The sequence below is a fragment of the Dendropsophus ebraccatus genome, chromosome 3 (assembly GCF_027789765.1).
Source record: "Dendropsophus ebraccatus isolate aDenEbr1 chromosome 3, aDenEbr1.pat, whole genome shotgun sequence".
In the NCBI taxonomy this organism is placed as follows: domain Eukaryota; kingdom Metazoa; phylum Chordata; class Amphibia; order Anura; family Hylidae; genus Dendropsophus; species Dendropsophus ebraccatus.
In genome coordinates this window covers 100,564,435-100,586,557 of record NC_091456.1, presented here as the reverse complement: position 1 = coordinate 100,586,557, position 22,123 = coordinate 100,564,435, and the positions used below count along the sequence as shown (strand labels likewise).

Here is a 22,123-nt window from a genome sequence, read left to right as displayed (position 1 = left end):
GGAGTTGGAATTGGCAGCCACGTCTATGGCCAATGATAAGGCCCCTGGGATGGACGGGCTGCCTGGGGAACTATACAAAAAAGTTGGGGATGTGCTGTTGCCCCGGCTGCTGGAGGTCTGGCAGACTTCATTGGAAACGGGTTTCCTGCCAGACACTATGCAGGAGGCGGTAATTATAGTCCTGCCCAAGCCCGGCAGGGATCCATCCTTGCCTGGGTCGTATAGACCTATTTCCTTATTGACCGCAGACATTAAAATCTTGGCTAAAGCTATTGCCACTAGGCTGTCCTTGTATATGTCCTCCCTGGTGCACCATAACCAGACGGGATTTATTCCCACTCGGTCTATTTGCCGATTATTTATCAATCTACAGTTGCCCTCGGAGGGGTCGGGTACGCGGGCGGTCTGTTCGCTCGACGCTGTCAAAAGCTTTGAGTTGAGTGGCCATTCCTTCGGGCAGTGTTGGAGAGGATGGGTTTCCGGCCCCGGTTTGTCACTTGGGTTAAACTGTTGTACTCCTCCCCTTGTGCTAGACTAAAAATTAATGGGGGGTTATCTTCCAAATTTCCTTTGTACAGGGGAACCAGGCAGGGCTGCCCGCTCTCCCCGCTCCTGTTCGCCCTGGTAATAGAACCACTTGAGGCCTTAATAAGGCATCATCTGGACGTTCACTGGTTTAGAAGGGGTTCACATGAGGAAAAAATCGCATTGTATGCGGATGATGTGTTACTATACCTAAATGATACGGATAAATCTTTATCTACAGCTATTTCTCTTATAAATAACTACGGTCGATACTCTGGCTTATCCATTGGCTGGGACAAATCTGTGCTAATGCCAATTGATGAGGTTTCTATCTGATTGTCGGACCCCTCTATCCCCTTGAAGGTTGTAGAAGACTTCAGGTACCTTGGGATTACGGTGCACAAAGATATTAGAGCATATGAGAGGCTTAGCCTTGCCCCTATTCTCTCTAAATTCCAATCTTAATTGGGTGTGTGGCGGAGGCTGCCGCTGTCGGTGGTAGGACGTACAAATTTACTTAAAATGGTATGGATGCCTCAGCTACTATATGTGCTTCACAACTCCCCTCCAATGGGTTCCCCTGTGATTTTTTTCATAAGGTACATAGTTTGTTCCAGGATCTGATATGGGGCTCCCAGCACCCCCGTATTAAACTGGAGACTCTACAGAGGGCAAAAACAGCGGGAGGCTTAGCGGTACCCAACGCGATGATATATTTCTTGGCCTCTCAGCTTCAACATCTTAGAGGATGGGAAACTGATACCATTTCAGACCCTACGGCAATATTGCTACAGCTACACTTTAGATCCCCTCGGCTATTTGAGGTCTTAGAGGCAAAGATATTTTCTACCACCGCGGCGGGCCACTCCACTCTACATCTATATCACAGGGTTTGGTGGAAGATCCGGGATATGTATGGGCTGACGGGCTGCTCGCCTTATACATCTATTTGGGATACACCTTGGCTGGGAGAGCTTTTCTTCCTGGTGGGTTTCTCCCAGTGGAAATCTTGGGCCTCCGGAGAGTGGGACAGCTGTATAACAACGGGCAGTTGAAGAGTTTTCAGCAATTGTGAGAGGAATACCCTATACCAAGAACTCAGTTCTACAAATACTTGCAGTTGCGCCACGCTTGTGAGGGGGAGGGGGAAGTTCTCACACGGGAACGGGTTCCTGTTCCGCCCCTACATATTGTTGGCAGCGCTACGTCAGCTTCAGGTCTCATATCTATTTTTTACCTTCATATCCATGAAAAATTCTTAGAACAACATCCTCTAACTATAAAAGAAAAATGGGAGGCTGATTTGGGCCCGTTAGAGGATGATCTCTGGAAGGAGGTTTTGAGTATGACACCCCAGTTGTCTGTGGGTGAGCAGCATCGCTTATCGCAGTTATATTTATTGCACCGTGTGTATGGGGTGGGGATCCGACCGGATACGCTGTGTCCTAGGTGTCGGGGGGGGGGGGGGGGGGGTGGGGGGGGGCTCCTGCATATGTTTTGGCGATGTCCTAAATTGACTAGATACTGGCGAGAGGTCGCCTCTACCATTCAGAAGGTGTTCACTATTCAGATAGAGCAATCCCCCCTGGTTTGTATCTTGGGCTATGTCGAAGACATTGTCCTTACAGCTTCTGAGAAACTAGCCGTAGCCCGTATGCTCTATATGGCCAGGAAGTTGATAGCCCAGTCCTGGCTAGACCAGACTCCCCCAACTCTATCCTCATTTATAGCTAAGGTAAATTGGCTCATAGCCAATGAGAAATATGCTTATGAAAAAAGGGAAGCTCTGAAGAAATTTGATAAGATCTGGGCACGGTGGCTTGATACGCCAGGAATAGCGCCCGCATCGCTTACTAGGGGCAGGGCCCCCCCCTTCGCCCTCTCATCCGGATGGAGTAACATTGGGCAGGTGACCTGTCTGTTGATTGTTAGATGGCTGAGCATTAGTCTAATCTGCATCCACAATTATGGAGGCCAATTACGACCACGTTCTTTCCTCGTGATGCTCCTTTTTTAAAGGATGGACTTTATGATGCACTGTATAGGACATTGCCAAACGGTTCTTTGTTCTTGTTTTATTTGTTTATTTGTGTATGTGGTCTCTTCCAGGGGTGGACTCTGTGTCTGTTCTCCACCCCTGTTGTTGTTGTCTGTCTAAAACTGAAAAAACCTTAATAAAGATCCTCTTGATTAAAAAAAAAAAAACACAGTTTTGAAGGCAGAAGATAGGTCAAGGAGAAGGACCTATTGGCGTGAGGCTTTGGCAGTTAGCAGGTCGTTGGCCACTTTGAGGGCAGTTTCTGTGGAGTGGTGGGGGCAGAAGCCAGATTACAGGGAGTCAAAAAGCTAATTGGATGAAAAGTAGGACGATAGTTCATGGTAGACATGTTGTTCCAGGAGTTTTGAGGCAAAGGGGAGAAGTGAGATGGGGCGGTAGCTGGATAAGAGGTAGGGTCAAGGGATGGCTTTTTAAGGATGGGTGTGATGGTTGCATGTTTATATAAATATGGGAAGATGCCAGTAGTTAGGCATAGATTGAAAAGATGAGTTAGTGCTGGGCCAAGTGCTGAGGAGAGGTAGGGGACTGTAAAGTTAAACTACTCTGATGTCCTCAATTTTCTGCTTGAAGAATGTGGCAAAAGTCCTCAGCAGAGATAAGAGATGTGGGGGGTGGCACTGGGGGAAGGAGTTGAAGGTGTTAAACAGTTTCCAAGGGTTATGAGATAAGGAAGATATGAGGGAAGTAAAGTAGTCCTGTTTAGCAGAGGTAAGAACAGATTTAAAGTCAAGGGGGGGATTTATGACTTATATTAGGCCCCCAGCAGGATTCACTAAGAGGTGCACACCTCTTGGTGAATCCGGCCGGGCAACCGAACCTGCGCCCGCCGTACTTAATCTACACCTGCTTCCAGCATGTGCAGATTTGGACCATGATTTACGCCTGCGAGCAGGCGTAAATCATGATAAATGAGGCGCGGGAGGAGGCCGTGCCTCCTCCCTGCCTTGTCCCGCTCCCCCAGCATGCCCATCGGGCGAGCGGGGTGTACGCCAGGGAGAAGGGGCGAATCTACACCTTCTCCCTGGCGTAAGCCTCGGCCGGACATTTCATAAATGTCCCCCAAGGAGTGCTTGCCTGTATGTTTGGAAGTCTTCCTTGGAGTGGGTTTTCTTCCAGCGCCACTCAGCAGCTCTGGACACTTGTCTCAGTTGTTTAGTTAGGTCGATGTGCCAGGGCTGGGTGTTGATGTGTCGTTTTCTCTTTTGTGTGAGAGGGGCAACAGAGTCAAGAGCTTATACAATATATTGTGACTTTTGTGTAATATCTGCACTCTTGATAAATTCCCCCTGTAGTTCTTAAATCTTCTATTTCTTTTAAAACTCCTAAGGGATTAATGGGATTATCCAGGCAGTATTTTTTTTATTACTATGGTCAATGAAGCAGTAAATATAAAAAAAAACATACTTCCATGTTTCCCTGTGCACTGTGCTGCTACTGAACTGACAAAGCTGTTTCCAGCGGTGTGTTCATTCGGTATCTCACTTCATATTGAATTATAATGCAGAGAGTCCCATTCGCCAGCACGCGTACCACATATATCACTGGCTGCACATGGATGTTTGGATGAGGCCTAAGAAGTACTTACTTCTAGTGTCTGTCTGTTGCTGGTAGAGATTTTTTGCTGCTCTGTTGTGTCTGTTGTCACTGGTGGAGACAAATAAAAATAAAAAAATAAAAGATTGTAAATAAAAAGCAACAAAATGGTTTGCAAATCTCATAGACTCATATTTTACTACGTAACAAAAAATAGAACTTTATGGCAGCAGGGTAGGCCTAAGTGGGCCCAAAGCACCTTGGAGATCAGGGGTTAAATACCATGTTGTGGAGACAAAGGGTTTTACTATTTGAGTAATTTGGTCTTGAGAATAGTGACGTGTTAAAACAAACCTTCCACTTGCTAAAGATTTTTTTTGCTTTCGATTCTTTTTGCCTTTACGCTTCTGATTTGTCTTATCTCAAAGAAATGTCGCATTTCCAGCATATCTGGGGTTTCAGCGACTCCCTAAAAGGAACCCTCTTTGCCACCAGAAACACTGCATATAATTGTTTCGAGATCAAGCAAAGGCTCCCAAGTTTCTAAAATTTGTGGATTTATCTGTTGGAAAAGAAGGTGTTGTGGGTTAAGAGGAATATTTAGCTGCCAAAGATCAGAGATATAGTCCTTCACTAGGCCCCAAATGCAATGCAATCTCACTTAAAGGACAACTCCCACTAAATTTTTTTTTAGCTTAACCTCTTAAGGACATAGGACGTATGCGTACGTCATATGTTCTCACTTGCACTTCAAAGCGGGACCGCGCGGCGGCCCCGCTTTGAAGTGCCGCGATCCCGGGTGCCGCGAGTAGCCCGGGACCGCTGCTATTAGCGGGCACGGTCTGATCGCCGTGCCCGCTAATTAGCTAATCGGAGGCAGCTGTCAAAGTTGACAGCTGCCTCCGATTACCGGAGGCAACGTTTCCCTGGGGTCTAGTGGGGGAGATCGCTCCTCCGGGACCTTGTCCCGGAGGCGCGATCTCCGTTACTGATGCCGGCCGGGGACGCGTCCAAGATGGCGCCGTCCTCGGCTCGGCACTCGTTCGTTTTCGGCTGCAGCAGCCGAAGGCAAACAGTGCCGATCTCATGGATCTCTGCAGCATATCTATGCTGCAGAGATCTCAATGAGAGATCCAAGTGTATATACTAGAAGTCCCCTAGGGGGGCTTCTAGTATATGTGTAAAAAAAAAAAAAAAAAAAAAGTGTTGTTAATAGTAAAAAGCCCCCTCCCCTAATAAGTCTGAATCACCCCCCTTTTCCCAGGTTTTAAATAAAAGTAAACAAATAAATAAATAAACATGTTTGCTATCGCCGCGTGCGTAATCGCCCGAACTATTAATTAATCACATTCCTGATCTCGTACGGTAAACGGCGTCAGCGCAAAAAAATCCCAAAGTGCAAAATTGCGCATTTTTGGTCGCATCAAATCCAGAAAAAATGTAATATAAAGCGATCAAAAAGTCGTATATGCTCAATCAAGGTACCGATAGAAAGACCACATCATGGCGCAAAAAATGACACCTCGCACAGCCCCATAGACCAAAGGATAAAAGTGCTATAAGCCTGGGAATGGAGCGATTTTAAGGAACGTATATTGGTTAACAACGGTTTGAATTTTTTACAGGCCATCAGATACAATATAAGTTATACATGTTATATATCGTTTTAATCGTAACGACTTGAGGATCATGCATAACAAGTCAGTTTTACCCCAGGGCGAATGGCGTAAAAACACATTTCCCCCAAATAAAAGAAATGCGTTTTTTTTTTTTCAATTTCACCACACTTTGAATTTTTTTCTGGTTTCGCAGTGTACTTTATGCAAAAATTCAGCCTGTAATTGCAAAGTACAATTAGTGACGCAAAAAATAAGGGGTCATGTGGGTTTCTAGGTGGAAAAATGCAAGTGCTATGACCTTTTAAACACAAGGAGGAAAAACCGAAAACGTAAAAACGAAAATGGGCCATGTCCTTAAAGGGTTAACACACATTACAAAGTTATAAAACTTAGTAATGTGGTTAAATACCCGGTCCGGCCCCCTTTCCCCACTTTCGGACCCCCGGTCGCCCCCCCCCCCTCCCCCCCCCCCCAGGCGGCATCTGGTGACGACGACATCAGAGCCGGGGGGGCGGTCCGGGTCTTCTTCCTCCTCGGCGTCTTTATAGAAAGTGAATGGGATGGATAAGGCTGCTGGTGCACATGCGCATCAGCAGCCTTTTCATTGGCTGGAGCGCATCACATGGCTTCCAGTTTGCTCAGCCCTGATTGCCCAAGCGCACTGGCAGCCTTTTCCATCCCCTGGACCCGGAAGTCAGAGACATCGCTGGACGGCGGCAACGGAGATGCGGACGGCGGGCGAATCGAGTGGGGATCGTCACCGAAGGGATGGTGAGTATGGTGTCTGTGTGTGTCTTTGTTTTTTTTTTGTTTTGTTTTTTTTTGGGGGGGGGGGGTCCCGCGGGAGTTGTCCTTTAACCCCCTGGGGACTAGATTGTTCAGTTTGGCACCCAAAGGGTGAGGTGGGATGCAATCCATCTTTGCCTAACCCCTTGTTTGCCAAACTGTAGGCAGCTGTCTGGAAAGATGCTGCATACTGTAAATAGCAGAACACCTGTGAAAATGATGGGTGTTCTGCTCCTGCCTTTTTTTGTGTCTCTACTTTTTGTTTTTCACATGTCAATATCCTGAGGATTATGTCAGATTAGGTGAACTATGCCGATGACCAGCGGATTTTTAATTTTTAATAAAATGATCAATGGGGGTATTTTTTTGTGTATTGTTTTTTCTTTACTTTACAGGCTAAATAGGGGAAGCCTTCTGATAGACGGCATCTATTACTATGCCAGGGCTTAGTGTTAGTGGGTAAAATGGCTAACAATAACCTCCCCATTATTCCCCCAGTACCCACCACACCAGGGGTAGTGGGAAGAGCTGGGTGTCAGTAGTCCCGGAGCGTCAAAATTAGCAGGCTGGTATTATTTGGCTGGGGAGGGCCAAAATAAATGGCCCTTCCCACCTTGGTACTGCTAGGCTGCTCCTCTTTGAGTTTTTCAACCTGGCTGGTTGTGGAAATGCGGGAAACCCTATACGCGTTTTTTTTTTTCTTTTTTTAATAAATAATTTTAAAATGTGTGTAGGGTTCCCCACCCTTTTCCTTAACCAGACAAGTTATAAAAAAAAAAATTAAAAAAAAATATTTTTCCTTCCCCACCCTATTAATACTAGCCTGTTACCGTCTAGTCCAGGAATGCCAATTTTGACGCTCCAGGACTAGCTCTACCTACCTCTTCTCTCCGTGGTGCTGTGGGTACTGGGTAAATAACTGGGGCGGGGGGGGGGGGTGCGTGTAGTTAGCAGTTTTACCCACTAACACTAAGCCCCGGCTTAGTAATGGATGCTGTCTATCATATGGCTACCACTACTAAGCCTGTAGAGTAAAGAAAAAAACACAATACATGTTTTATAAATATTTTTTTTATTTAAAAAACATCCCCACACCCCACGTTGACCATTTTATTACAAAAATACAAATCCAACGGTCACTTAGGGCCCTATTACACTAACAGATTATCTGACAGTTTTTTGTAAGCCAAAGCCAGGAATGGATTTAAAATGACGGGAAATCTCAGTCTTTCCTTTATTACTTGTTCTCTGTTTATAGTTCATTCCTGGCTTTGGCTCAAAAAATCTGTCAGATAATCTACTGGTGTAATAGGGCTTTTACTTAGTTCTCCAAATCTGATTTAATCATTAGGATTACAGTATTTGAAAAAACAAAGAAACAAAAGGTAGTAAATGAAGGGTTGGGGTAAGGTGTTACTGTCTGGCCTCAGTGTTAAAGGGAACCAGTGAGCACATTTGTGCTCATTAGGCTTCCAGGGACGTTGCACAGACCTCTCAGAAGGGTCTCCTATTATGTCGGGGACTGCTGGCTCTGTAGCTTATGCCCTGGTTAAATGCTGTTTACCCTGAGAGCCGTGAACTATTAATCTGGGCGGTGTCTGAGCGGCAACTAGTCATGGCTCCCTGCTGGGGTGATTGACAGGCAAAGTGGCCTCTAACGGGCCTTTTTGCCTGTTATTTCCATTGAACGGACAGCAAAAATGCAGTATGAACCCAGCCTAAGCCTGTCATGTGGCACACTGCCAGCTGAACTGGTGCATCTAAGGGTCCTTTTACACAGGCCGATTATTGTCCACGAGCGTTGCTAGAGACGCTCCTGCAGCCGATAATTGATCCATGTAAAGGGGCATCGATCAGCCAAAGACTTAGCAAACGCCAGATTATGAGCTGATCACATTTTTAATGCCTGCTTTAAAATGTATCTTTATCGGCTTCTTATCTCCCTGTGTAAACAGGGGTTAGTGTGGCCGAGAAAGATAAAAAACTGACAGCACAGATATGTATATGGGATATATATATATATATATATATATATATATATATATATATAATATAACCATGCTGTCAGTTTCCAGATCACAAGAAGCAGTCTATACATACCAGCCACGCTGCTTGTAATCCGGAATCTTGTTCTCCGACCACTACTGTAAATTCAGGCCGCCTTCTCTGGAATGATTGAAAGCCAGAGGGGGGTGAAGCCTGATACAGCTGCCATAAGGACTGGAGAGCCAGATACAGGATTACAAAGAGCATAGCCAGTAAGTATACACTGCTGCTTGTGATCTGGAAACTAACAGCACAGGTATATACATGTCCTATATACATATCTGTGCTGGCACTTTCCAGGGCTGCATGAGCAATACAAGGATCAATGTCAGAAAAAATTAGTGAGAATATATAAATATAACGAAGGTACCTGAGTATCATGGGATAGTGATCCTCTAGTTGAGCGGGATACCCGTGTAGTCCATACACTGGTGCTGCAATCCAATTTGCTGTTTTATTTTTAGCAGTATACTCGGTACACTTCAGCTCACCGGCTGATCCACACACCCAAGCGTCCACCTGGTGTCCTGCGGACGTTTCGGAGGATAGGCTCCTCCTTCCTCATGCGCGGATCAGCAATACAAGGATCATACATACAGCCCATCTGTGCAATTTCTCGTGCTGCGTAAAGGCAAAGCAAACAAGCTGCCGAGATCAGCGCTCGTTTTCACCCCCCACAGATGACAAATCTGCATGTTGAAAAGGACCAAAGGTGTTTTTGTTTTGTAACAACTGACTGTTATAGTGCACTGCTGTGCATGTGTATTTAATCCCATGATAATTCTGATAGACTTAGATATAATGGATATAAGCACTAATAATTATAGCTATTATGAGATTAGATACATTGGTATAATATAACTGTGTCATACATGGCAGGCTTAGACACACCTAATGGAAAGAATTACACAAGAACAGCTTAAATACACCTGCCATGCAGACAGTATCACACATGATGGCCATAGATGCTAAATCATATAATTTCATAGGTTTAGATACACGTCCAAACCAAGACTTATCTGAATTATCATAGGATTAGATACACAAGCAGCGCAGTGCTAATATTCTTGAATTAAGCTGCAAAGGCACAGAGGAACTCCATAAAATATTATATGCTTGAATATATTAGCCCTGTAGCTTCAGATATTGTAGGTTTATATAACCCTTTTCAGCAGACAGTATCATAAATTACAGGTTAAGATACACTGGAGAAACCTTGTAGTCCAAAGTACTGACCCTGCTGCTGAATAAGAGGTTGAGGCTGCTGTGCACATAAACTTGGAATCCTGCAGCATACAAGCTTGGAATCTTGGGGCGTGGCCTATGTGTAAAGCTGCCAGCCTCAAGATGGCCACTTCTATGAGCTGTTTCCTTGGTAGCTTTCTAATGGTGTGTTTACACAGAGAGATTTATCTGACAGATTTTTGAAGCCAGAGCCAGAAATGGATTTGAGAAAAATAGAAGTATCAGTCTTTACCTGTTCTCTGTTTATAGTCCATTCCTGGCTTTAACTTAAAAAATCTGCCACATAAATCTCTGTGTAAACATACCATTACAATATAACAAGGCTCCAACCACCGCTAAGGACCAGCGGCCAAAAATTCCCCTTTTTTCACAATGGAAAGCGCAGGTATAATATCGTGATCTCAGGAAAAACGCATGGGAACCGCATTCATGATAATGAATAGTTCAACCACACAACTCTTCTATGCGGTAAAAAAAATTTATTTACAAACAAGCAGCGACGCGTTTCGGCCAACAAATTAACAGGAAGGCCTTTATCAAGCTAGTTCACATCCCAAATGTTACCTCCTTATATAATCACACTGTCACCAGAGCTTTCCCTGATTACTTCCGGGTGTCGGGTCTCCCCCGAGACTAACATAAACAGATCATTTGGCAAAGTCATGCATATTCTTCTCTATCTTAACCCCTTCAAGACTTAGCCTATTTGGGCCTTAATGACCAGGCTCATTTTTCAAAATCTGACCTGTCTCACTTTATGCACTCATAGCTCAGTGATGCTTTAACGTATGCTAGCGATTCTGAGATTGTTTTTTCGTCACATATGGCACTTTATATTAGTGGCAAAATTTGGTCACTACTTTGTGTGTTTTTTGTGAAAAACATCAAAATATGAAAAATTAAAAAATTTAGCATTTTATGAACTTTGAAATTCTCTGCTTCTAAAAAAAGAAAGTCGTATCACATAAATTAGTTACTAAGTCACATTACTACTATGCCCTCTTTATTCTGGCTTCATTTCATAAACATATTTTACTTTTTTAGGGTGTTACGGGGCTTAGAAATTTATCAGCAAATTACCACATTTTCGTGAAAGTTTCCAAAACTGATTTTTTTAGGGACCAGTTCTTTTTTTTAAGTTGATTTAGGAGGCTTTTATACTGGAAACCCCCATAAGTGACCCCATTTTGAAAACTAGACACCTTAAAGAATAAATCTAGGGGTATAATGAGCATTTTAACCCTACAGGGGCTGGAGCAAAGTATTCACCATTAGGCCGTATAAAAAATTGAAAATGAAAATTTTCCAATAATATATATGTTTAGATTAAAGTTTCTCATTTTAAAAAGGAACATGAGAGAAAAAGCACCCCCAAATTTGTAACGCAGGTTCTCCTGAGTAGAACGGTACCTCATATGTGGGCATAAACCACTGTATGGGCACACAGCAGGGCTCAGAAGGGAAGGAACGCCAATTAGCTTTTTCAATGCAGATTTTGCTGCAGAAGTTTCTGAGCGCCAGGTGCGTTTGCAGTGCCCCTGTAGTGCCAGCGGAGTAAAATCTCCCCATAAATCACCCCATTTTGGAAAGTGCACCCCTCAGAGAATTCATTTTGGGGTGTGGTGACCATTTTGACCCCACAGGTATTAGAGGAAAGTATTCAAAAGTAGTAAAAATAAAAAAACGCGAATTTTTCCAATAATATATTCCTTTAGTTTGAAATTTCTCAATTTCACGAGGAACAGGAGAGAAAGTTCACCCCAAAATCTGTAACGCAGGTTCTCCTGAGTAGAACAGTACCCCATATGTGGGCATAAACCACTGTATGGGCACACAGCAGGGCTCAGAAGGGAAGGAGCGCCAATTAGCATTTTCAGTGCAGATTTTTCTGAAGAAGTTTCTGAGAGCCAGGTGCGTTTGCAGAGCCCCTGTAGTGCCAGCGGAGTGAACCCCCCCCCCATAAGACACCCCATTTTGGAAAGTGCACCCCTCAAAGAATTCATCTTGGTGTGTGGTGACCATTTTGACCCAACAGGTATTGGAGGAAAGTATTCAAAATTGGCCAGTAAAAATGAAAAACTCAAATTTTTCCAATAATATGTTCATTTAGTTTGAAATTTCAAAATTTCATGAGGAACAGGAGAGAAAATGTACCCCAAAATCTGTAACGCAGGTTCTTCTGAGTACAACGGTACCCCATATGTGGGCATAAACCACTGTATGGGCACACAGCAGGGCTCAGAAGGGAAGGAGCGCCAATTTGCTGGAGCAAAACCGCAGCTAGTAATAGTTATTAGAATAGCGCAGTTACTAAAATACAATAAAGAAAATGAGATTACAGGTAACGTGGGGTGGTTACGGACAGCCTGGGGTGGTTCCGGGTAATCTGGGGTGGATATGGACAACCTTGGGTGGTTACGGTGAACATGGGGTGGTTACGGGTAATCTGCAGTGAATACGGACAAACTGGGGTGGTTACGGTGAACATGGGGTGGTCACAGGCAACCTGGGGTGGTTACGGGCAACGTGGGGTGCATACGGACAACCTGCTGTGGTAACAGACAACCTGCTGTGGTAACAGACAACCTGCTGTGGTTACAGACAATCTGGGGTGGTTACAGACAATCTGGGGTGGATATGGTCAACATGGGGTGGTCACAGGCAACCTGGGGTGGTTACGGGTAATCTGGGGTGGATACGGACAACCTGCTGTGGTTACAGACAACCTGGGGTGGTTACGGGTAATCTGGGGTGGATACGGACAACCTGCTGTGGTTACAGACAACCTGGGGTGGTTACGGGTAATGTGGGGTGGATACGGTTAACATGGGGTGGTCACGGGCAACCTGGGGTGGTTACAGGCAACCTGGGGTGGTTACAGGCAACGTGGCGTGGATACGGACAACCTGCTGTGGTTACAGACAACCTGGGGTGGTTACAGGCAATCTAGGGTGGTTACAGGCAACCTACTGTGGTTACGGTAAACATGAGGTGGTTACAGGCAATGTGGGGTGGTTACGGACAATCTGGGGTGGTTACGGATAAACTGAAGTGCTCATAGGTAATCTGAGGTGGGTACCTGTAATCTGGCGTGGTTACGGGCAATCTGGAGGGGGTCATTGGCAATTTGGGGTGGTCAGTGGCATGGTGCGGTGGTCAGAGGTAATGTGCGGTGGTCAGAGGCGACCTGCGGTGGTTGCGTGCAATCTGGGGGGTTACATGTAATCTGCCATGATTACGGCAACCTGGGGGGGTTACAGACAATCTGGCATTGTTACGGATAAACTGAAGTGCTTATAGGTAATCTGGGGTGGGTACATGTAATTTGGGGTGATTACGGACAATCTAAAGGGGGTCACAGGCAACGTGCGGTGGTTACGGGCAACGTGCGGTGGTTACAGGCAATGTGCGGTGGTTACGTGTAATCTGGGGGGTTACGTGCAATCTGACGTGATTACGGACAACCTGGGGGGGTTACAGGCAACCTGCGGTGGTTACGGGTAATCTGGGGGGGTTAGGAGTAATTTGGGAGTAACTGCAATTATTACTATAATAAAAAGTGTGTGTTTTATTTTTTTGTGTGTTTGTCACTTTTTGTACTTTACACAGTCATGTTCACTGTATTTCTATAATTACTGTGATATTTTCTATCACAGTAATCATAGTTCACTGACAGAGACCAAATTGGTCTCTGTCACTTTAAATTTTCAGAGTTGGCTGGTTATGTAGCGCATGCGCACATCATAACCAGCCTGGACACCGAAGAGGAAGGAGCTCCAGGATCAGGTAACGTATAAGAGGTAGGGGGGGGTGACTGGGGGACGGGGGATAACTGGGGGGGGTGGGGGGCGACTTGGGGGACGGACACTGACACTTTTTATCCCCTGTCGCCAATCATTCATGGTGACAGGGGATAAAAAGTGCATCCCTGCACTGGGAACAGGCGATCGTCGGTATATAGTATATACCGCCGATCGCCTGTTCCGGGACCCCACAGGGGGGTCCCCAATCACTGCCCCATGCTCTCCGCTACCTCCGGTGGCGGAGAGCATGGGGTTTTAATTCATTTTTACATTTCCATCGCTGTGAACAGATATACTCTGTTCACAGCGATGGCGGCGGCCATCTTGGATCCGATGGCCGCCGGGGGAGGGGGGTTAGTGACTGGCTACTAGGGGGGGGGGCTGATCTGGGGTCTGATTTACCTATTTCATCTTCCCCCACCGTGGATTCACGGTGGGGGAGATGAAAAGCACAGCAGCGCTGGCCCATTAGTGACCGCCGTATCGGCGGTCACTAAGGGGTTAACTGCCGGGATCCGAGCTCGGCCCGGATCTCGGCAGTTGCGGCGGGTGCCCGGCTATCACTGACAGCTGGTCCCCGCCGGGGATGACAGGAGTGCAGCTCCTGCGCCCCTGTCATCCCGTGGACGTATCTGCACGTCCATCTGCAGGAACTACATGCAGATTTGGACGTGTCGGTACGTCCAAATGCGGCAAGGGGTTTAACAAGTTTACATATTACTCACATTTCATAGCAGGACAGATTTCCTCATTCTCTCTCCGGTATCCACACTCTCCCCGTCCGCTCACCCGGGTCAATGCCCGGGAGGCGGAACTGACGGGAGAGTAGGAACGCCACTTGCGGAAGGAAGAGGGTATTCACAAAAAGTTTACTACCAGGTTACGAAACTTACGTAGCAGTTCCATTCATTACACAACACCACGTCCCGATCTTATCTTTGCATTCTTTTACCTAGTAGTGGTCACCAATTGTACTGGGCGCTCACCTCTATGTTAAAAGTCATATATGTTCTATAGTTTCATTGAGCCCATTCGGTATTAAGCTCTTCATCCTGTATATCCAGAATGACTCCCGTCTATTCAAACGGGTATATCTTATCGATCGTATCTGCAGGTATGTGCTCGATCGGAACAATGGAAATGTTTTTAAAATCACCACTATGTTCCAATGTTACATGTCGGGAAACGCTATGTTTCATAAAACTTCTTGTCACATTATATCTATGATTGTTCATTCGTATATGTAAGGCTTGCGTCGTGCGCCCAATATATTGCAGACCACATGTACAATTCAGTAAATAAATTACAAAGGAGGATGCACAGTTTAAAAATTGCTTAATTTTAAAAGTTTCCCCTGAAACATCTGATTTAAAATATTCCGCAGATATTTTCGCAGCATTTGCATGTTTTTCTATTGCATTTGTAAACCCCTACCTTTTTGTTCTCAGTATTATTTTCTTCCTTTCCTTTTTTAGTTTCCTTTATTCAACTCGGGGCAACAAAACTCCGAATTGTTTTTCCTCTCCTAAAGGTGAGTTTTGGTTTCTCTGGTATTAGTTTACCTAAAATTGGATCTTTTCTTAAGAGAGGCCAGTGATTCTGTAAAATTCTTCTAATTTTCATATTGCTATTATTAAAAGCAGTAATAAAATTGGTCCGCGCATTTTCAGGAAGAGTCCTTCTGTTCTGTCCTCAAATTTTTCTTATAGGCTTCTGTCACTAGTTTTTTAGGATAGCCTTTTTCTAAAAAAAAGTCTCTGTAAAATTTTTGCTTCATTTTTAAAAATTTCCTTCTCGTACAATTTTTCCTAATTACTTGTACTGAGAAGGAAGTTTTTAAAAATGAAGCAAAAATTTTACAGAGATGTTTTTTAGAAAAAGGCTATCCTAAAAAACTAGTGACAGAAGCCTATAAGAAAAATTTGAGGACAGAACAGAAGGACTTGATTTTCCCACGAATAGGTAGGAGGGTGAATGAAAAAGAAAAAACTTCTCTTGCTGAAAATGCGCGGACCAATTTTATTACTGCTTTTAATAATAGTAATATGAAAATTAGAAGAATTTCACAGAATCACTGGCCTCTGTTAAGAAAAGATCCAATTTTAGGTAAACTAATACCAGAGAAACCAAAACTCACCTTTAGGAGAGGAAAAACAATTCGGAGTATTGTTGCCCCGAGTAGAATAAAGGTAACTAAAAAAGGAAAGGAAGAAAATAATACTGAGAACAAAAAGGTAGGGGTTTACAAATGCAATAGAAAAACATGGATTATTTTAAATCGAATGTTTTAGGGGAAACTTTTAAAATTAAGCAATTTTTAAACTGTGCATCCTCCTTTGTAATTTATTTACTGAATTGTACATGTGGTCTGCAATATATTGGACGCACAACGCAAGCCTTACATATACGAATGAACAATCATAGATATAATGTGACAAGAAGTTTTATGAAACATAGCGTTTCCCGACATGTAACATTGGAACATAGTGGTGATTTTAAAAACATTTCCATTGTTCCGATCGAGCACATACCTGCAGATACGATCGATAGATATACCCGTTTGAATAGACGGGAGTCATTCTGGATATACAGGATGAAGAGCTTAATACCGAATGGGCTCAATGAAACTATAGAACATATATGACTTTTAACATAGAGGTGAGCGCCCAGTACAATTGGTGACCACTACTAGGTAAAAGAAAGCAAAGATAAGTTTGGGACGTGGTGTTGTGTAATGAATGGAACTGCTACGTAAGTTTCGTAATCTGGTAGTAAACTTTTTGTGAATACCCTCTTCCTTCCGCAAGTGGCGTTCCTACTCTTCCGTCAGTTCTGCCTCCCGGGCATTGACCCGGGTGAGCGGACGTGGAGAGTGTGGATACCGGAGAGAGAATGAGGAAATCTGTCCTGCTATGAAATGTGAGTAATATGTTAAACTTGTTTAAGATAGAGAAGAATATGGATGACTTTGCCAAATGATCTGTTTCTGTTAGTCTCGGGGGTTAGTCTCTGGGGAGACCCGACACCCGGAAGTAATCGGGGAAAGCTCTGGTGACAGTGTGATTATATAAGGAGGTAACATTTTGGATGTGAACTAGCTTGATAAAGGCCTTCCTGTTAATTTGTTGGCCGAAAAGCGTCGCTGCTTGTTTGTAAATAAATTGTTTTTTTTTTACCGCATAGAAGAGTTGTGTGGTTGAACCATTCATTATCATGAATGCGGTTCCCATGCGTTTTTCCTGAGATCATGATATTATACCTGCGCTTTCCATTGTGAAAAAAGGGGATTTTTTTGCCGCTGGTCCTTAGCGGTGGTTGGAGCCTTGTGATTTTACCCAGGAACTTTCGAGTTCAGGAGGTACCCCGAGGAGAGCTGCGGTATCTTCATATATGCTGTGTGTAGAGTTGTGCCTAATCTTAGCACAACTCCACAAGGTGAGTGTGATTTCTATATAGAATGTGCATTGGTGCTGTTCCATTCAGTACTTTATTTACTACACTAGAAGACGCCCTTCGACCCTTTCTCCTCAATTGCAATATAATGACAGAATTTAGAACCCTTATGCTTCCAGGGGTGATTTGTTTTATGTTTAGTTACATTTACTTCCCCCATACTGTAAAATACCTGTGTAAACATTTTGGTGACTTTAGTGGGGAATACTTAATCAATCTGTGTGAAACAAAAACTGGTGTCATTTGCCTAAATCAACCAATCACAGTTCATCTTCTTTCTCTTTTCAGTTTCTCTGATTTTTCTCTTTATTGATATATTTTTGAGTAAAATGTGCATTGGTACGTTGTTCTTTTATTATATAAACTACTGACAACATGTCTCCAAAATTCAAAGCCAAAACACTATTTATTTGCAGCAAATGAGAAATTGTCAGAATAATAAATAAGAAGTAGCGTTGTCAGACCTCAAATAATGCTGAGAAAACAAATTCATTCATTTAGAAACAACAATACTAATGTTTTAACTCAGGAAGAGTTCAGAAATCAATATTTGGTGGAATAACCACGATTTTTAATAAAATAAATAATAGTAATAAGACTTGGTTCAGGTGATCACCTAATCAGAAGCACGTTAAGTAGAATGGCTTTCATACATGTAGAGATGCTGATTTGTGTGTGTGTGTGTGTGTGTGTGTAAAGGGCAATGGGCAAATTACACCACTTTTTGTTTCACACAGATTGATGAATCAGACTGGTAGCATTCAAATTGTATCTTCATTACTTTGGCAGATTCTCAGGAAAAGGATCAGCTGCTTTGGGACCCTAATGTCCTACCAGAAAGGGAAGTGGAAAATTACCTCAGTCTGGCAGCAGAATATCAACACCGTGCTGGGGGAAGATATAGCCAAGATGAAGGAAATGTCCGGGATAATGAGCAGGTGAATGTGCAGCTATCGCCGATGTGTATCCTCGTGTGAAAAGGCTTTCTGTCTCTACCTTATGGTCTCTCCTTTACAACCATTGCATGTGCAATACCGTAGCTTTAAATTTGCAACAGTTTGGCTTCACTCTTATTTGCATTCTGCTTAGCTTTTCTCCACCACCTTTTTTTTAGGCTCTCTACGAATTGGTGAAATGTAGATTTAACACAGATGAGGCTCTACGAAGGCTGTCTTTTAATGTCAAGGTGGTTCAAGGTGAGGGATGTGCAGTTACATAGTTAAAGGGGTAACAGCACAACAGTTGTCTTTTTTACAGCCATACACAAATATAGGCTGTAAGGGATTTCACACACTTAGTGGTTTATGGCAGTTTTTGTAGCAAATGTAACTTCAGTTATTGAGCCAACATCAGAAATTAATTAAAATAGAAAGAGAAATATAAAGCAAGGACTTTTTCTTCCTGCTGGAACCTTATCTGGCGTTGGATCAGAACTGAAGAAAAAACTGTCCCAAAAGGCTCTGTGTAAACACCCACCCCAGCTGTATATAGCCAAATAACTGACTGGGCTTTGTATTTATCCATTTCTTTATATGTCCTATTCAGGTCACCTCTGTGCATGGAGTGAGGATGAATGTCGAAGTTTTGAGCAAGGGTTTCGCGTCTATGGTAAAAACTTCCATCTTATCCAGGCCAACAAGGTTAGGGTTTCTTTGTAATATGTGATGTATATATTTACAAATCAGAGGATTTATGTTTATGACAGATTGTGTAAATTGTCCTTTTCTCACTCTTCCTTTAAGGTCCGTACACGATCAGTGGGGGAATGTGTACAGTACTACTATACCTGGAAGAAGTCTGAGCGCTATGAGCATTTTACCCAGAGCCGCTTGGGGAGGAGGAAGCAGTTGCTGAACACCACATCAGTGTGAGTTGTTAATGTTTGTAGTTTTTATTGGTAACAGTTTAAAACTCATGTACACAACTAATAAGAATAATAATGGGAAGTATGTTTTTCCCTTACTAGAGAGTATGTATGTGATGTGCCAAATTTGGAGTGTCCATTTGGATTGCGGGGATCTGCATTCAGGAAAGATGGTATTGGTAAGATCAATTGGTTTATATTGAAGCTGTCTGTAAATTATGAGATAGAGTCTTGCATTTTTTTAATGCCTGACTTAAGCCCTTTCATTTTTATAATCATAATTTTTGAGATTTGCCTTAAGGTATGTTCACACTGATTAAATAAAAAAGTAAAATTTCTGAAAAGTTGATGAGGAAATCCCTGTTAAAATCCTCTTCACAAATCCTTGTTTAAATCTGTTTAGTTTCTCATCAAAGCGGATGTTCCCACACAGTATTTTTGCTCAGTAAAGAACGTAACACAGAAAGGCTCTGTTCACACACTGTTGAAATTGAGTGGATGGCCACCATTTAATGGCAAATAATTGCCATTATTTTAAAACAACGGGCAATGTTTTGAAAAAACAGCTGTTATTTGCTATTAAATGGCATCCATCCTCTCAATTTCAACAGTGTGAGAACACAGTCTTTCTTTGTTTTCAATCCACTCCTGGTTTTGGTTGCAAAATACTGAGCAAAAATACTGCATGGCAACATAGCTTTGGAGCAGAATTTGAAAGAGCAAGGGCATAATTACAGAATCCTTGTCAATATTTCTAATTGAAAATAAATAGGGCGCAGAGTAATGACAATCTCTACAGCGCTGTGAATTTTTTTTGCAGTGTATGAATAAAATAATTACTATTATACTGTGTAAATTTTAATGTAGAATCCATGTGGAATCTGTCTAAATTAACTTGTGTGAACATATCCTTAGACCTTGTCTTCCTTTTATTGTTACTCCACAACCACACACCCCATCCTAGAGTGCCAGCTACTGAATGAAAATTAATTCAGCTACCACAACCAGCAACTAACTACACAACTCCTGAACACAGTGCCAAACTGCAAGACATGTGCTGTTCATAACAATGCAGACACTTGCTATGTAAAGGGCGGCTACAGTCTGTTGCCCCATATCTACATGTCACCCTTTCCCATGTGAATTGCTTACCTCTCCCAGGCTGCAGTCTTATTCTTTTCTACTTCATCTTTCTTCTTCGCCATTATAATTGCTTTGCTTGTTTTTGTTCATAAATACAGATGACTCTAAGCAGAATTCTTCTGAGAACATTGCCTGTTCCTGCAATAAAGGTCAGTTTACCTGTAGACTGCACTCCCACTCTTCTAACCAGGAGGATCATCAGGAGCCTCCTCCGATTAGCAATGAAAATATCAGTCTGGATCTGTGCCCTCCAGAAATGCCTCTATTGCCTGATGTCAGAAAACAAGACCATCCTTTGGATACATTTAATATGACTGACTTGTCTCTTTCTGGCTTTATGTCAAGACCTTCTATTTTTTGTACCAATACACTCTCCCCCTGATTTTCCACCTTTGTACTTAAATGAAGACAAAGCTGTTCTGGACCGCTTGTTGTGTCCACTGTTGCAGTGTCACCTTTTACTTGTGTTCCTTTGAGCTGATTTTTAGAATCTCAGGAAGACATACCTAACAGTACCAGACAATTTGGAGGATTTACTATTTGAAGTATTGAATTGGTGACATATGCAGGAACTAGATAAGTAGAGTTTTTATTTAATTGTATTTTTTGTATGGGTTTGCAATTGACTTTTGAAATTGCACACTAAACACTTTTGATTCTACATAAGATGTTACTTGCACAATATGCCAATTTACTGTTCTAGGCCCTTTGTTACACATTCCACTGTAGATCATTATTCTAACAATTTAAGGACATTGGGGGAGATTTATCAAGCTTTCATATACAAAGGCTGCTATGGGCAAAGAGAATCTATCACAGCTCAGTTTTTATTTTATGAGAGCAATATATGAAATGAAAGCTGAGCTCTGGTTGCTTTGTGCAACAAAAAGAATCTTAACGTAGGGCAGCTTAATAAAGCTCTCGCATTGGGGCAGATTTTTTTAAAGCCAATTTTGCCAGAATTCTAGCACATTTTCAATAGTAAATTTGCCCCATACCTTCATGGTCTATGTTTATACTTTTTGTTTTTAGGCCGGGTAACATTTGTGGCTTAGCTTAGCACAGTTATAAGAGTATTGGGCCTGGATTGGTTTCTCTCATTTTATTTTTCCTTTTTAGTTTAATGGCTATTGCCATTTTTGCAGTATCGGCCATCTAAGCAGATTTGCTTTCGTGGACTGCAACATTTACACTGTCTAGGCTCATACCCTGCTGACATATTGGTTGATGGCCATTGAAAGATAAAGCCATTGGTTACAATCAGTAAACTGAGCAGAACATTCTTGGCGTATTAGCAGTGTTGCTTGTTATCCATGTCTCTCTGTACATTTTGATAAAACCTCTGGTCCATGTACCTCAATTGATTGAATAGTTTTTTGCATCCTTTACGTTTTAGTTGTTTTTTTTTTCAAATATCAATAAAGTAATACAAGTATACATGTTGTATATAGTTACATGACATTTTTCCCGAATTGTAAGATATATATGCATATATTGTTTGTCTATTTAAACTACTTTCATCCAAAATGTATTCATGTTGTTTCTGAAACTATTTTCCAGGCAACACAGTGCAGATTTGTGCACAGATTTCAGTTATGTACTTGAAAACTTGCAAATTTTGTTTATCACTTTGTTTCAAAACAGTTATTATTTTTTATTAAGGAAACAAAGAAAGGACAGTACATTACATCCATGTATACAGGGTCCATACACAAATAAACATTTGTAAATACAGCAATATGGTCTTTGATTGTTCTTTTATGCAGCAAACCCCCCTAACAAATATTCACTTTTATTAATGGTTGACTAATCTGTATTTCAAGGAATTTTTTACGATGGGATTACTTTTATATGTATCCCCTTAACCTATGATTTTTAAAAACAAAGAGTAAAGCAGAAGACCTGTGTGAGTTTAATATTGCCATGTTGCCCCGTTTCCAAGGGTGTTTTTACCCACTGAGATATTTTAGGTTTTCCTTAGCTATCTGTTCTTCCAATTCTTCCATTTCACAGAGAAGTATTTCTTCCCTCTAGCAATCCAGAGTTT

At 42.6% G+C, this 22,123-nt stretch overlaps 1 protein-coding gene across 1 annotated transcript in view; it reads left to right on the top strand.

Annotated features, from left to right (window-relative positions):
- The window catches only part of MIER2 (MIER family member 2), a 70,771-nt gene extending 48,957 nt beyond the window's left edge, over window positions 1-21,814 (top strand). The window contains exons 7-12 of the mRNA XM_069964441.1: window positions 17,859-18,007; window positions 18,184-18,265; window positions 18,615-18,709; window positions 18,812-18,936; window positions 19,036-19,112; window positions 20,175-21,814. Of these exons, the coding sequence (XP_069820542.1) occupies window positions 17,859-18,007; window positions 18,184-18,265; window positions 18,615-18,709; window positions 18,812-18,936; window positions 19,036-19,112; window positions 20,175-20,458 (812 nt within the window). The 3' untranslated portion in view covers window positions 20,459-21,814. The remainder of the gene's footprint in view (window positions 1-17,858; window positions 18,008-18,183; window positions 18,266-18,614; window positions 18,710-18,811; window positions 18,937-19,035; window positions 19,113-20,174) is intronic.
- The last annotated feature ends 309 nt before the right edge of the window (window positions 21,815-22,123 follow it).